Source organism: Trachemys scripta, chromosome 2 (genome assembly GCF_013100865.1).
Source record: "Trachemys scripta elegans isolate TJP31775 chromosome 2, CAS_Tse_1.0, whole genome shotgun sequence".
In the NCBI taxonomy this organism is placed as follows: domain Eukaryota; kingdom Metazoa; phylum Chordata; order Testudines; family Emydidae; genus Trachemys; species Trachemys scripta.
In genome coordinates this window covers 144,131,792-144,147,682 of record NC_048299.1, presented here as the reverse complement: position 1 = coordinate 144,147,682, position 15,891 = coordinate 144,131,792, and the positions used below count along the sequence as shown (strand labels likewise).

The window sequence follows — 15,891 nt, the reverse complement described above, 5'->3', positions numbered from 1 at the left end:
TCAAAAAGACCTAACTGATCGAGTGCAAAAGGCAATGGTAGTTTGCTGGAAAACTGTTTGTGTAGGATGGGATTTGGGCATGCAGTAGAGAGGGAGAGATGGTGTTTATATGCCTATTAGCATTTTCTCTAAGTAACAGCAACTAGATTGTTTTCCGACACTGAATTCCTGAGTGATCTGATTTGGGTACTTCAGGGAGCTGGATAGTCTGTTCTCTTATTTCCAGAACAGCCTTGAGGTATACAACCTATGTTTTAGCTCAGGCTGTAGAGGTTCATGCTTCTAGATCCAGGGATCAATGCTTGACCTTTCCAGATATGGTACATTACATGTACATACAGGATTATCTCATTGACTATAACATTAAGGGCCAAATTGCAGGTGCCTCAATATTAAAGCTAGTGCTTTGTGAGCACAGGGTATGCGTGGAGAGGACCATTAGCACTACTTACAGTGCTGTACGCCCCAAATGGGACGTGACCAGGTGGAAATGGGTACATGGACAGAGCTCTGCCCATACTACACACCTAACAATGCTGTTAGGAGCACACGCTGCAGTTTGTTTGGTTTGGTTTGCTGCTTTTTCTGAGCTCTGTTTTCCCCAGCTCCTGCACAGCATAGGTATGATGCTTCCAGATACCCCCCTGGCACAGTGCCCTTTTATCACCTCTAACACAAAGTTCGGGCTGGCATAATTGTAATATAGCCCTGAATCTGTTTGGTCCATGTCTATAATAAGCATAATGAAAATTTCCAGTTTATAGCAATGTGCAATAGGAATTTTAAGAAGGTGAAATCAACCATCTGCCCCACGACCTCCCTGTTCTGAATGCTTGTAAATTTCAGTGTGTTGATAACAGTAGCAAGACAAAGTTCCCCTAATACAGCTCTTAGCCCTCAAGTGGATTCAGTCTCCCATCTTTTCGAAAATTGCCAATGGGGGTATTAGCTGTGCAATCGTTTTGTCTTGTGGATGCACAGGTGCACTCTAAAGACTGTCAACTTACTTCATTTAGGCTGCCTATGCTAACGATTTTTGGCCACTATTAACCTGGACTGGATTTAAACCAGCGACTCAGCAGAAGTGCTAGACTCCATCTCACAGACCATGACACATCTTTCTGAGCTGAAGGAGTCTTTCTTGGGCCCGTTCCAAACTGGGATACATCAGATAAATGAGACTAGAATTCACCCTTTTTTTGTCTTCTAATTTGTGAATGGTCTCTAAGGCTCTGGATTAGTTTTTTTTCCTATCCTGAATATTTTGCAGCTAGTTTCCTCTTAAAATCATACATCATCAAAATGCAGCCTCTGTTCTCTCAGTGGGATTAAGAAAAGCAACAGCAGTACCATAAGCCCAATGCAGATACACAAGTTAAACACAGCTGCTGACTCAAATGTGCTCCAATACCTTAGATATCATAGGTCATTTTAATAGGCCTCCATTGTAGGCAGGGGAGGTCAATACCCATAATTTACTGTGATGCATTTTGCTGCTACTGCACTGCACAAATTCTATCAAGGCCAGTGAAATTACAGCCACGTAAGAGCAATCCTTTTTTAGCATTTATGGCTGTCCCTTATTTTGTTACCAGGTTTTAGCAGATAGATGGGCTCATTTAGGAAAGAGAGAAGTCTGTGCATGGTGACGCACTTTCAGAGATCTCACAGAAAATACATCTAGTAACCACAGCCGAAAAATGCAGATCAAACTGATCTGGCTGAAGTTGTTATAGTTTTAGGTAGAAAGGCTTTGAATGTTAAATGCACAAGGAAGGTGAAGGTTAGCATGAGGTTTACCCTAATTTCAGTGCGTTGTGTAAGAATTGCATCCACTCTTTAAAAAGATGCATTTTTTACATACCTAGTATAAAAAGCTTTGGAAGTGAATATTGCAAAGAAATGAGTTACCTCTTAGTGTAACATATACCTTGGAATCTAATCACTGGCAACCTGGATCACTTCAAAGGCACAAAGAGCAGTTAGGGTCCCAACTTCCATTGGCTTTCAACATATCTTACTCCCTGGTTTTGTTCTGCTTGCAGCGACTGCAACTGGTTGACGTGATCCATGTGCGAGGCTGTATCCATGCAGTTGGCCTGTGGTTTAAAGACAACTTTGAAGTCACTTTTGGGATAGTTTGTTCCTTGCTGCTTCCACAGGTACGTGAGAACTCTTTGTCGTTCACTATCATCATCCTAAGGGACTTGTCCACTTGCCCTTTTCCAATCATTACTTACAGCGTTATGTGAAAGGGGGAAAATCTACTTTATTTTCACCTCCAGTTTTGTGGCACAGCTGGAAAATGGTCCTCTGCTTCCTCTGAAGAGGACATAGGGAAGGATGGTTGTTACCTGCTGTACTGATCTGCTAAAATTAGATGGGCTTTCACACTTCTTCAGCTACGTGCAATATAATGTATGGGTACATCCTGGGGTGAAAGGACATGGGAAAGCTCTTCTTGTTTTCCTTTCCAAAAATTTAACAGCTATACGTATCCTGGTGTTAGCCAACTAAGCATTAAGCACTTTGGGGCTTCTGGATTCTTGCCAGGTAAAATCTGCAAGTAATACATTGAACTGTTTTGTGTTCACTCCTGTAGGAGAATGGACATTGCTGTGTCCTTTATAGACTGTTGGAATGAAATTAGGTACTTTGTCCTTAATGCAGGCCACTGCTTCAGTGAGCTTAGTGAAGTAAGACCACATGAGGGGGGACCACCATCTTCTGGAGCATATCTGTAACCCTGGGCTCCTCTGCTATATTGTCCCAACAAGTATTAACTCTCGGCTTTGATTTTGCAAAACCAGAAGTGGTTTGGATTCAGGTCCCATCTCATGTGAATCCCCACAAAACTGGTTCTGCTTCACCTCCAATTTTTGTTTACAGAGAATTCTTTGAATGTAAACATCAAGATATACATTAACACAAAAGGGGAACTTTCCCTGTTCCAGAGGGAGTGCACAGCATTGAAAGATCAATTAGTTCTTAAGCAGAAACCTATTTCTGCAAGACAAGGGTGTTCATAGAAACTGTCGGCCCAATGTCCTCATTTTACTTAGCCGTGAACACACATTGTTGCCAGTAGCAATGCACTTTCTCAGCACCAACGGTTGTTACTGCATCCTGTAGTTCAGAGGAATAAATCACTGTAAATCAGGTACACTATTCTAATCACATTGGTATGTTGCTAGCAGGGGCGGCTCTAGGCACCAGCAAAGCAAGCAGGTGCTTGGGGCAGCCCATTTGCAGGGGCGGCAGCCGGAAGGGATCCAGCCTGGGAGCTGAGAACCAACAGGGGGCCTTGGGAGCTATAGTTCCTTGGTTAGCTCCCTGCCTGTAGAGCCAGCCCTGGAGCAGGGAAATAACTACATTTCCCAGCATTCCCTTGGCCGCTATCAACAGGAAAGGGAGGGGGAGGGAGTATGGTAGCTGAAACCTCATGCTGCATCTTGCTGTGAATGGAGAGCTCACTGCTAGAAGGGGGTGGCACTGTGAACCAGGAACAAGTGTGCCCAAGGAGTAGAAGGCTTTGCCCCAGAGATCCCCTTCAGAAGACATGCCCAGCCTGGATTAGGGATACTGGTGTGACCTCACCTTGCAGCCCCCAAAGAAAGAATTGAGTGGACTAAATGGACAGTGTCCCTCTCTGTCTGAAGCCAAGCTAGGGAGGTACGTAGATCCCACTAGAATTTAAAATGAAAAGTAAGGGAGGGGAGGCTCTGCTAGAGGACCTGGGCAGCTTTAGATACAGTACCAGGCACCTAGGAGGATTTCCACTTTTGAGCCATGGAAGCAGAAATTGACATTTCCTTTCCAGATTTAGCTAATATTCAGAAAGGGAATCTAGCACCTGCCTTCCAGATTTGAACACCTCAACATTCAGGAGTGCTCAAGCTCAATTTGGGCAGCTGTTACTTCATTTCTCCCAAATCAAATATACTGATCCACTGTAAATTGCTGTAAAAAAAGTAGGATAAAATTGAGCAAGAAATGCTTCCCAGTGGTTATTAGGACTGGAATTGCTATTTTCAACAGCCATTGCCTTTTTTTTTCTTTTAGTTTTATTTGTTTAAAAGGAAGACAGTGATATTGCATTGGCAAATTCCCCATAGAAACAAAGAGTGGAACAAAAGAATAATAAAGGCACCTCAGCTTTTCCTCATTTATGGAGGACACTCTTATAATATGCATCCAGATATCCTCCAATCACACAAGCTGAAAATTGTTCCACTTTACTGCAGTTCTGTAACCACATGGGAACCAATCTTGTCTTGTGTTCTGTGCACATCTAAAATTCCTGCTGAATGACCCACCCTGGGAGTGAGTTACCAGTGACCCAGGGCTGGGGCAGAAAGAGGGTGCAGTTGGCAGGGGAGAGCCCAGAGTTGGGGTGTCAGGGGGGTGCAGGGGGGGGGGGGGGGCCCAGGGCTGGGGCAGCAGGGAGGTGCAGGGGATAGCCCAGAGCTGGGGTGGAGGGCAGCCAAACATTTTTTTGCTTGGGGCAGCAAAAAACCTAGAGCCGGCCCTGGTTGCTAGACAACTTTCTTGAGCATACTCTTGTGTCACCAGTCACATCCCTCGCCAATTAACCTGTGATGGCCTAAAATATTGGATATGTGGTAATTTTTTTTCTATTTTTATTTGCTCCTGAAGAAAGGTTACAGCATTGATGCATACAGTTTATCTGTGCCTGCTGCAAAATATTCTCTAATAGTGCAGACATGTGATCCAGTCAGTCTTTCATGGTGAAAGGAATCTGTTTACTGAATAGTATGAATCTGCAGCATTTATGGCCAGTTTTGGGGCTTGCTTTCTAAACTGATTGGTTTTGAGTTGCTTTCTCAGCTGACTGCATGTTTAATGGACCCATTTAATTTTGACAGAAGAACCCAAGCTGGGGACATATAATAATATACTAGAGGCTAAAACAGAGGGAGTCCTGATTGGGACTTGATATTTAGCATTAATTAGTCCTGCCACAAGTGCAGGGGACTGGACTAGTTGACTTTTCAAGGTCCCTTCCAGTTCCACGATTCCATGATTCTACATACCGTTATTGTTTATCCCACCTTGGCAGCCCTAAGAAAGGGGTGAAGCTTACACACAGAGAGGATATACGTTGTTTACCTAAAAACCTATTCACAGCAATATAGTTTTCAGGATGTGCTTTACCCTATTAATCGCTTTAAATTACTGCAAAGAATTTATTTTAATGCAGCACTGAAATTTTATTGATAAGGTAATAATATATAAAACCGAAGCTTGCATTGGAGCATATGTTACTGCAGCAAAGCTCTTCTACATTTGTTTTTGCAACACTTGTCAAACAGAAGATAAATGTTGAACAACCAAAATAAGGATTAAGCATAAATTGGCTGGGCGGTGAGTACATACTGCATTACAGACTTTCAATAGGATGAGCAATTCTTATATATTTCCTGGCCTAAGTAGGGAGACCAGATAGCAAGTGTGAAAAATCGGGACATGGGTGGGTAAGACAAAGCCCTGAATTCCTGCATATGGACTTTGACCCCCTGCCTGTGTTTTTTTTTTCTAATGCATTATCAGCATATTTGCTTTATATAATTAAGTTTACAGTACCAAGTGTGCCTTATATTTTGCCATTTCAAGTTTGACTCTGTTGAACGTGTTGCATTTAGACTCAAAAGCCCTGGCACTATAATATTTCCTGCCTCTTTGACCATCCAAGCAGCTCTTAGTTCTCAAATAATTTGTCAGAATCCTGCCACCTTCCCTATTTTGCTAAATATTCTGCCATCACTTTTATGGTCAGCAGTTTAATCACTTGAAAAATTTCTTTCCCAAGAGCCAGTGTCTGTAGAGCACTTCCCACTAGACAATGGAAGAGATTAATATTTCCAAATTAATTACTTGTCCTTGACTTTCTCTTCTGGCCTCTTCAAACACTTTTTAATCCCTATTGCTACCTGATATAATGGGATTTCCTGCTGGATATAGATAAATGATGAAGTGTCTTTATTATTCAGTCTTCAATTTCTATTTCACTAGAGGCTTTTAATAGCTATGAAGTAATATTAAATATTAGGGCTACCAATTAAATGCAGTTAACTCATGCGATTAGCTTAAAAAAATTAATCGCGATTAATTGCACTGTAAAACAATAGAATACCAATTGAAATTTATTAAATATTTTTGATGTTTTTCTACATTTTCAAATATATTGATTTCTGTTACAACACAGAATACGAAGTGTACAGTGTTCACTTTATATTATTATTTTTATTACAAATATTTGCACTGTAAAAATGATAAAAGAAATAGTATTTTCAATTCATCTCATGTGAGCACTGTAGAATTTGTATTCTGTGTTGTAATTAAAATCAATATATTTGAAAATATAGAAAACATCCAAAAATATTTAAATATTGGTATTCTATTATTGTTTAATAACGCGATTAATTGTGATTAATTTTTTTAATCGCTTGACAGCCGTATTAAATATATTATCTCATATGCCATTTCTGACTTGTGTGCATTAACTGTATAACTCAATTAGGTGCTTCTTATTTGAGTCCCTTGTAAAAGAAAAATTAATAGTAGCTGCTCCCTGACAGTCAGGGCCCCTTCAGATGTCTCACGTTGGGCTACTAAAATCACTACGTACTTTTGAAAGCCTTGACTATTGTACATAACCAACTTATTGTTTATAATTCCATCACAGTGGGAGTAAAGACTTGCTAAGCAGTTAAACTGCCACTTGGTTTATGTACTTTTTTAATTGTGTTCACTTCCTTTGTCTTATCATAAATTCCCCCATTCATTCTAAGAAGTTGTCCAGTTCTGTGGTGACACCACTTTGGAAGTGTGCTCTAAGGGTTAGACCCTGGGACTGGGCTCCTGTGTTGTATTCTTAGTTCTACCGATTCAGTGTGATGGTAGGCAGGTCACAATCTCTTTGTGCTTCAGTTTCCTAATCTGCAAAATGGGGAAACTATCCATAATAGCAGCAAAGATCTCAAAGCACCATAGACCTATTAATCCTCACACACTCATGGCAAATTGAGGCCCGGAGAGGCAGTTGGTCTGGCGAAGATCTTTCAGGGAGTCAGTGGCAGAACTGGGAGCTGAATCAAAGTGTCCTGTGTCCTAGTTGTGATTTAGCCGCAGCACTGTCTTTCCTGAAATCTTGGGTCCTTATCAGGACTGAGGTTTGCCTGTCAGTTGCTGCTGGTAGCTCTAAGGCTGCTTGTAAGGAAACAAAACTCAAGGGCTTGCTCATGTTTCCATGATCCTCATTCAAAGGGTGAATTTCACCCCCATGCAGAATGCCAGCATGTAGCCTATGCTCTCAAATTAGGATTTAAATAGCCCTCATGCTGACTTCCTGCACAGGTGTTAATTTCTACCCCGACAGAAAAGTTCATATTCCAATTGTCCAATGAAATTCCTGCCACTAGTAGCAGAATAAGAAATTTCCTTGTGGGCATATTCCTTTAAGCAATTATTGTTCCCAAAGCTAGATTTCCACTGTATTTGGGGATAAGGGGTATTAGAGATTTTGCTTATAGCTTGTTTTGTTTTCTATGGGTATCTTTATAAAGCAGTTAAACAATGCAGTATTTTTGATCTGTCTTTGTGTGTGTGTGTGTTTGCAAAGCATGTATTTGTTTTGAATGGTGTATTTAATTGATTGAAATTGTGTGTGTGCTTGTGAGCACATAGACAAAATGAGCACAGTATTGGAAGCTATATAATACCCCGTTAGCCCAGCCCCTCCATGACCCAGTTCAGGAGAGAGGTTCTTAGTATATTTTATACATATCTTATCTTGTAAGACCCATGATGGCTTGGTTTTTTTTTTTTTTTTTTTTTTTTTTTTTTTTTTAAGCAAATCACCCAGCAATTGAAGGGACTCAGAAACAGCGAGAAAAATAATCTTCCACTGCAGTTAGAAACAAGGTAGTTGACAATAGAAAAGAGCTATTGGTTTGAATCTTTCCTCTGCAAACACAGGTTATACTCTTGTCCCTCTGGTAAAGGATGTGTCAAAGTGAAACTAATATGCCATTGGATCCAGGCCAAGAAGCTGCAGCTTATACTTCTGTTGGGTCATAGGAAAAACATGTCAAGACAAAAGACTCCTTAAACTTCCAGGGTTTCCTCCACTGAAGTTTTGTCTTTTTAAAATCTCTTTTATATTCAAAAGTATCCAAAAAATGCTATTCTTCGCTCCCGGCTTTGCCTGTGTTTTTTTGTTTTGTTTTGTTTTTTTATGAGGGAAAGACAAAGATGGCGAATCCTTTTGATTACATGACGCTCCAGCCTATTACACGTGCTAGACAATCAGAGCTAAATCAACAGCATCACAGCCCTAACCAAAAAGGTCATTTGTTCCTTCAACTGTCATTAGAAAATTATTATGGGGGCATCTCATCTGTAAATAGCAGTAACAGGTGCTGGATTGCAGTGCCCCATTATACTGTCTGGTGGTGCCTGCTTTATACAATCATATAAAAACACTGGGCTTGGTGCATTCACTAGGGCTGTAATGCTGCCGTAATTCACCAGAATACTTCAGCAACTTCTGCCTCTGTATCCCTCTTTCTCTCGTCATTCTTGTACTCTGGAAATACACTAGAGAGGAGTCCAAGCTGCAAAATTCAGATCTGAGGCTATATCTTAAACCTGCTCTCTCTTTCCTGTTCCTTAGTTTCAGCCTGGCTTGTCCCTACCTGTCCCCGCTCCTGGTTAGAACAGAGCATCAAAGTCAAACAGACACAATCACTACTGTGGACAGCCCTTTGGAAATTGTGGAGCATGCCATTTTCTCTGCTTGTGTTGTTTGCACACACAGCAAAGCACATAGTGCCTGTGTGCTGAGCTAGAGCAGGCGGTGAAAAGGCCCATTCTCTTGACAAAACCAGCATTTAAACATTCTGAATAAGGTGCCCCTTGCAAGTAGCAGTAGTGTCAGTCCCAAGCAAAAATCATGAGTTGGGCCACCAAAATCACGAGACTGGCTTAAAATCATGAGATTTGAAGGGGGAAAAAATACATTTTGGGTCATCTTATTTGTGTCCTAATTATTGACCTTTTAGTGTTTGCATTTTTGAGCTTTTCTCCACAAGTATGAGAACTAGAAACATTAAATGTAATCTGTAATTTTTTTATGTAATAACATGACTCCATAGGCTAGGGCTTTAAGAGAAATACCACCTATCATGAGGCTTGAGATAAAATCATGACTCTTGGTGGCAATGATTCAGGTTTTATGTGCTTGGTATGTGATAAATATACTTCTTCCTCAGTTGTCCATAGAGTCCACCAGGAAGAACAGGCTAGGCAAACCCTGTGGGGGGAATAAAAACAAATATTAAAAAATCTTGTTCCAGGAGTATTGAGAAGAGATCTCTTATTTCAGGCATTCTTCATTCACGGTAAAGAAGCAGAAGTGCACAAAACACAATTATTTTTTCGCCTTTGCAGGATGCCTTTAAGTATTTCTTTTTTTCCCCTCTGCTCCCTTCTCTAGTAATGTTCGTGCCTCTTTGTCATTAATCTCAACCAAGCTGCAGTCTGAGGCCAAACAGCGATGCATCTCATATCACTTTGAAAAGGATATTGTAATTTAGTTGCTGGCAGTCAGCAGCAAATTCACATTGCAGCCTTGTACTTGTGTTTAATTATGGCGCAAACCTGTATCTCGCAACAGGTGCAATGGAGCATATCAATTTTATTCTTGCATATGAAATGTATTCTCGCTATACTGTGTCCCCGACCGGTGAGATAGGAGCATCTGTCCAGAGGAAGATTATACCATGGAGTTAACGGCTGGCTTAAAATCTCACTTCACTCATCCCCATTTGGACACCCCAGTGTCTTCTCTGCAACGATAGACCCTTGGCTGCTGCTTTCGTAGTTGTCTTTATGCTGACCCTGAAAGGAGGGTTAATATAACCAGCTGCTGTGGACACAAGAAGTGCCTTCTAATTACAGGCTATATTTCTGCAGTACTGGTAGCTGTTCCTGCCTCTTCTTCACTGCGGCTTCCAAAGGGAAATCAACACCTGTAAAAACAATCTGAGATTCTTCTATGGCCTGTTTGTTTCTTAATTAAAAAAACCAAACAAACCCATATTGTGGTGTAGGTGAGTCTATCAGCAGACATGGGCTTATTTGGGGGTACAGTCCAAAAGATAAAGCTAGCTGCAGCTGAGAGAGAGATCTAGGCACTTGCATCTCTGCTTTGTATGGGAAGCACCTGGGTTTAGTTTTTTTCTGCCCTGAAGTGTGAGAGATCCCGACTGCAACCCTCTCTGGGTTCTGTGACACTCTGCACCTTCTTTTTGCAGCATCTGCAGTTGCCACTGGCAAGAAACAGGATAGTAACCTGAAGGCTTGTCTGCACTGGAGCTTTGCCAGCAGAGCCCCCTAGTGTGAGAGACTGTGTAAGCTGATAGGAGTTCTCCTACATCACCTTGCTGACTGACATTAGCTAAGGGATGGAAGCAGTCTTTCTTCAGCACAGTTGCAGCTACACCAGTGGGTTTTGTTAGCATAGCTATGTCGGCGGGGTGGAGTGGGGTGTTTTTTTTTTTACACTCCTAACTGGCTTAGCTATGCCAGCAAAACTTTGCAGCATAGCCCAGCTGCAAGTAGACCACTGGTCTGATCCGGTCTGAGATTTCCTTTGTTCCTGTGAGTTTCCTTTCTTTCACATGTGCCAAACTGTTGCAATAGTAAAGCTGAATATCTGAGTCGTTTGGTAGTGGAGCATTGTATCCTTAGGCTGTGATGGCTTCCCTGTCCTTAAATACTTTTGTGTTGCGGGGCACCAAATGCAAATCTAGGAGATAAGCACTGAAATCTCCAGTGCAGGAACTGTCTGGGGTTTGAGGGCATGTCCAGCAGTGAAACTTCTGCAGAGCAACCTTTACATTGGAGAGGTGAAAAAGCTAGTGTAATGGACTGTATAATTTCTCCTTTCCTCCACACTGTACTTCACCTTTCTCTCTCTCTCTCCTATTACTTTCTGTCTGGGGATCTCAGTGAACTTTACGGTCCTTAATGAACCAAGCCTCACAACCCACCTGTGCAGGTAGGTATGGAGAAACTGGGGCACAGAGAGGTTAAGTAATTTGCCTAAGTCCTGTGCAGTAGCCACAAGACCATCCTTCCCGAAGAACATAAGAGTGGCCATACTGGATCAGAGCAAAGGTCCATCTAGCCTAGAATCCTGTTTTCCAACAGTGGCCAATGCCAGGTGCCCCAGAGAGAATGAACAGAACAGGGAATCATCACGTGATCCCATCCCCTGTCGCCCATTCCCAGCTTCTGGCAAACTGAGGCTAGGGACACCATCCTGGCCCAACCTGGCTAATAGCCATTGATGGACCTAACCTCTGTGAACTTATCTAGTTCTTTTTTGAAGCCTGATATAGTCTTGGTCTTCACAACATCCTCTGGCAAAGTTCCCTTCAGTGCAGTGAAGCGTAGACTGTCGGTCCTGCATCAGTTAAGACTGAGACGATCACAACACGTCTTCCAATCTTCTCTCGCTCTGGCCATCCTTCGCTTGTCCATATCTCCTTGTTAGGAAATCATCCCACCTCTCTGAAGGCTGACCGCGTGGCCGTTTCAGTTCTCACGTATACCACTCAGATATAGCTACAGTTCATCTGTTGTCACTGAGTCGGGCCACATGAAGCATCTGTTAAATATTCACCTCACCCATCACCCTTTCATTATTATTATTCGTTTGTGTTGCGGTAGCACCTAGGAGCCCTAGTCATGGTGCAGGACCCCACTGTGCTAGGTGCTGTACAAACACAGAACAAAAAGATGGCCCCTGCTCCAGAGAGCCTACAGTCGAAGTATAACACAAGGGACAATGGGTGGATACAGACATTGCAATGGGAGCATACAAGGTAACAATGAGACAGTATAGGTCAACATGCCCCATAGTGGTCTCAGCACATCAGCAGCCTAACCGCTGTCAACTTTTTGGTAGGCCTCACAGTGAAGGAGAATTTTCCAGAGGGAATTGAAAGAGGATAATGAGGTTGCTTTGGGGGCATTCACAGGGAGCTCCTCCCAAGCATGGGGGCAACATGGGAAAAATCACTGTTTGAAAATTAAACACGTGGGCAAAGGAAGCTGGCCTCCTGGGCAGATCAGAGGCAGGAGTTGACATTTCAGCCATGACTAAGAGATGATAGGTAGGTGGGGGCAGCCATGAAGGGCCTTGAACATGAAGGCAAATAGCTTCTGTTTGATGGCATAGAGAAGAGGGACCCATTGGAGGAATGCAAGGAGTGGGGTGACATGGTCAAAGCAATGGGCTAGGAGAATAACCTTTGCAGAAGCATTCAAGGCCAGAGAAAATAATGTTGCCGTAATTGAGGATGAAAGTCTGGATGGGTTTTAGCTGCGTGGATGGATAGTAAAGGCCAGATCTTGGAGATATTATGCAGGAAGAATCAGCAAGATTTAGGTATAACCTGAATGTGAGAGAGGTCTGAGTTGACAGTGATGATCTGTTACAAGGTCATTGTTACCAGGTTACAACCCTGGGTGATGGGCACGATGTCTACAGTGATCAGGAAAGGAGGTAGCAGGGAGGGCTTCCGGGGGAAAGTTTTAGCTTGATTGAGCTGACATCTACATAGCCACAAGCAGATGTCAGAAAGAGAGTCTGAGATTTCAGTCTGAAAAGAAGGAGACAAGTCTGGGGCTTAGGGGCAGAACTGAGAGACAGCATGGAGATGATGGTTGAATTTGTGTTTGCAAATGTAATACCCAGTGATAGAGTATAGAGGGAGAAGAGAAGGAGACTAAGGACCGAGCCCTGTGGACTTCTCACAGAAAGTTGGCGGGAGGATGAGGAGGATCCTTTGAAGGACTCATTGAAGGAGCAATTAAAGGGATTGGAGGAGAACCAGACGGAGACAGAGTCACAAAAGCCAAGGGCTTACAATAAACAGTCTTTGATTCCCAATGGTGGTCTTTCAAAATAATAATAATAATAATTAATAATAATAAAAAAGACCCAAATGGGTGATCCTGACTTTTAATAAGGAAGAGGAAAAAAACAAGCAGAGAAAAAAAGCTTTTCAAGCCACCTTTGTCCATCATATAAAAGTAAAAGAGGGCACAAGTCCAATTTTTTTTCTAAATTCCTTGTAGATCACGTCTAAGGGATAATAGCTATTTAGTTTGTACTGCAGCCTACTCACAGTAAATGGCTGCTGTTGATTAAAATCCACCTCAGTTTTACTTTGGTATTTTATGAATCTCAAAAGCTGTTAGTTTTGAGCAAGCACTAGATTTATACAGCCTATTGCTATATTGCAACAAAATACTGGAATGTGCATTGCCTTTCTAGAACATTAGAGTCCAGAAAAACAAATGTTAAAGGCCTAGAAAATTCAGTATTAAATCTAAACTTACAAGATAAGAGCAGAGGTTAATGCAGTGACAAATCACTGCTTAGAATCAGAGACATACGCTTGGGACAGATGGTAAAACAGTACTCAGAAGCTGCTACGCCACCCTCTTCCCTTCTTTGCCTGTAAAGTAGTCTGGCCACCTTGTGTGTGAATTTCCATACTTCCACAAGTTTGGGTTTCTTGCATATTTAATCTTGACTGTGAATTTCCTGGGTTTCTAAATCTGATCATGAAACGTGATATACACTCAAACCAATGATTCTTGCCTGCAACCTTAACTTCACCTCAGTAAAGATTTTGGTGAGGGGGAATAAAGGAACTAGTTTCAGCCACCTTACATGGCCTCCATGAAAACCCTACTTATAAAATAGCAGTTTGAGGAAGCTGTAGCCATTAAGAGAGACATGCATGTTCTTTATTTGATTAGCTGCAGAGCAAATTTGAGATCATTAGATTTTTATTTTATTTAGCACAATTCCAGCTTTATAGTCTTCCGACCAGAGAAGTGTCTTCCTGGCTGGGGAGAAAGCGCATTCAGGGTATGCATAAAGATAGATTCAGTGTGCAGTACCCTCCCCATTATCTGAATAGCAGGGGGGACATGGATTTTATCTGGATAATCGTGAGTTTGGATGATCAAGAGGGCAGGAGTCATTCAGCAACAGGGTGCCCTCCCCCACGGCCAGGAGCTTGTCCTTGTCTTCCTCGCAGTCCTGGCTGGGGGTCTCTGCTCTATTATCTGAACCTCTGCATTGTCTGAATCCCTTCCTTGTCTTCCATGTATCTCATGCTGGAGGACAAGGAAGGGATTTGGATAATGCAGAGGTTCGGATAATAGGATTTCGGATAAACGGGAGCATATTGTAAATGATTCTGAGCAAATGCATTTAGATTTTCTGTAATGTCTTATTGTAAGGCCACTTTGCAGATGGGGCTTTGTCCCTGAGCAGTCTCGTACTGTGCATTCTCTTCAGATGAACGTCTTCCTCTCCTGGTCTCAAAGCTAGAAATCTATGGTATGAGCACCTAGTACCCAGTTTTGCACAGGTAAATCAGGATTAGCGTTCAAAGTGTTGCTTCTAACATTTGTGCCCCCTTGCAGGTGTCTCCATAGGGGTCCGTGTAATACCTTAAAACCACCCTAAATCCTAGCAAATCCTTTTGCACACCATGAGCCCTGGAATGGGCATTTAAGGGCTTCCATACTCTATAAAGCAATGTAATGCTGTGGCTAGAAGAGCAGGAGAAAGATAACAGTTTGGCCTCCGAAGTTGTAAACAGTGCCTGAAGAAGACCGTGCGGGGCTATATTCTATTTTCTTCTCTCTGTCTACAGTATTAATCTACTTAATGTACAAACCTTTGGACTTTGATGCCTGTCTCTTGGCGAGCCTGAGGACTTGCTAGACAAACACCTGTCAGGAATGGTATAAATTAATGGAGATATCCTATCTCCTAGAACTGGAAGGGACCTTGAAAGGTCATCGAGTCCAGCCCCCTGCCTTCACTAGCAGGATCAAGTACTGATTTTGCCCCAGATCCCTAAGTGGCCCCCTCAAGGATTGAACTCACAACCCTGGGTTTAGCAGGTCAATGCTCAAACCGCTGAACATCGGGGTAGGCAACCTTTCAGAAGTGGTGTGCCGAGTCTTCATTTATTCACTTTAATTTAAGATTTCGCGTGCAGGTAATACATGTTAACATTTTTTAGAAGGTGTCTCTCTCTAAGTCTATATTATATAACTAAACTATTGTTGTATGTAAAGTAAACAAGGTTTTCAAAATGTTTAAGAAGCTTCATTTAAAATTAAATTAAAATGCTGATCTTATGCCGCCAGCCTGCTCAGCCCGCTTCCAGCCTGGGGTTCTGTTCACCTAGGCCTGCAGTGGGCTGAGCGGGGCCTGTGGCTGGGACGCCGGCTAGCAAGGGGCCAGCAGCCGGGACCCCAGACCTGGGCAGGGATTCAGGGATCAGGGCAGAGGGTGCAGGGCAGAAGGCTGGGGGTGGGGGTGGGGTTTCAGAGGTCAGGGCAGAGGGCTGGGTGTGGGGGGGTGCAGGGGAGAGGGCTGGGATGTGTGTGGAGGTGCAGGGCAGAAGGCTGGGTGTGTGGGGGGGGGGTCTGGGCGGAGGGGGGGGGCGGTGGGGGTGCAGGGCAGAAGGCTGGGCTGCTTGGCTCGTGGGGGTGTTCCCAGCCCCCTGCCCTGAGCGGCTCATGGCAGGGGGCTGGGAGGGATATGTCCGGTTCCACCCCATTCCCCAAGGCCTGTCCCTATCTCTCTCTGCCTGCTCTACGGAGCAGCGAGCACGCTACCGCTCTTCCCCCTCCCCCTCACAAGGGCCATCGCGGGCAGGGAGGGGGAGGAGGAGGAGGAGGGGCCGGAATGCACCAGGCTGGGGGAAGAAGCGGGGGAGGAGGAAAGCTTGGCTGCCGCAGGACCAAGCTTCTGCCTCCTGCCCC

The 15,891-nt window shown here is 43.2% G+C and overlaps 1 protein-coding gene across 2 annotated transcripts in view; it reads left to right on the top strand.

Annotated features, from left to right (window-relative positions):
* LOC117872895 (tetraspanin-15-like) overlaps positions 1-15,891 on the top strand; it is a 201,237-nt gene that overhangs the window by 157,229 nt on the left and 28,117 nt on the right. For both annotated transcript variants that reach the window (XM_034761736.1, XM_034761734.1), the window contains one exon: positions 2,046-2,162. In XM_034761736.1, the coding sequence (XP_034617627.1) occupies positions 2,046-2,162 (117 nt within the window). The remainder of the gene's footprint in view (positions 1-2,045; positions 2,163-15,891) is intronic.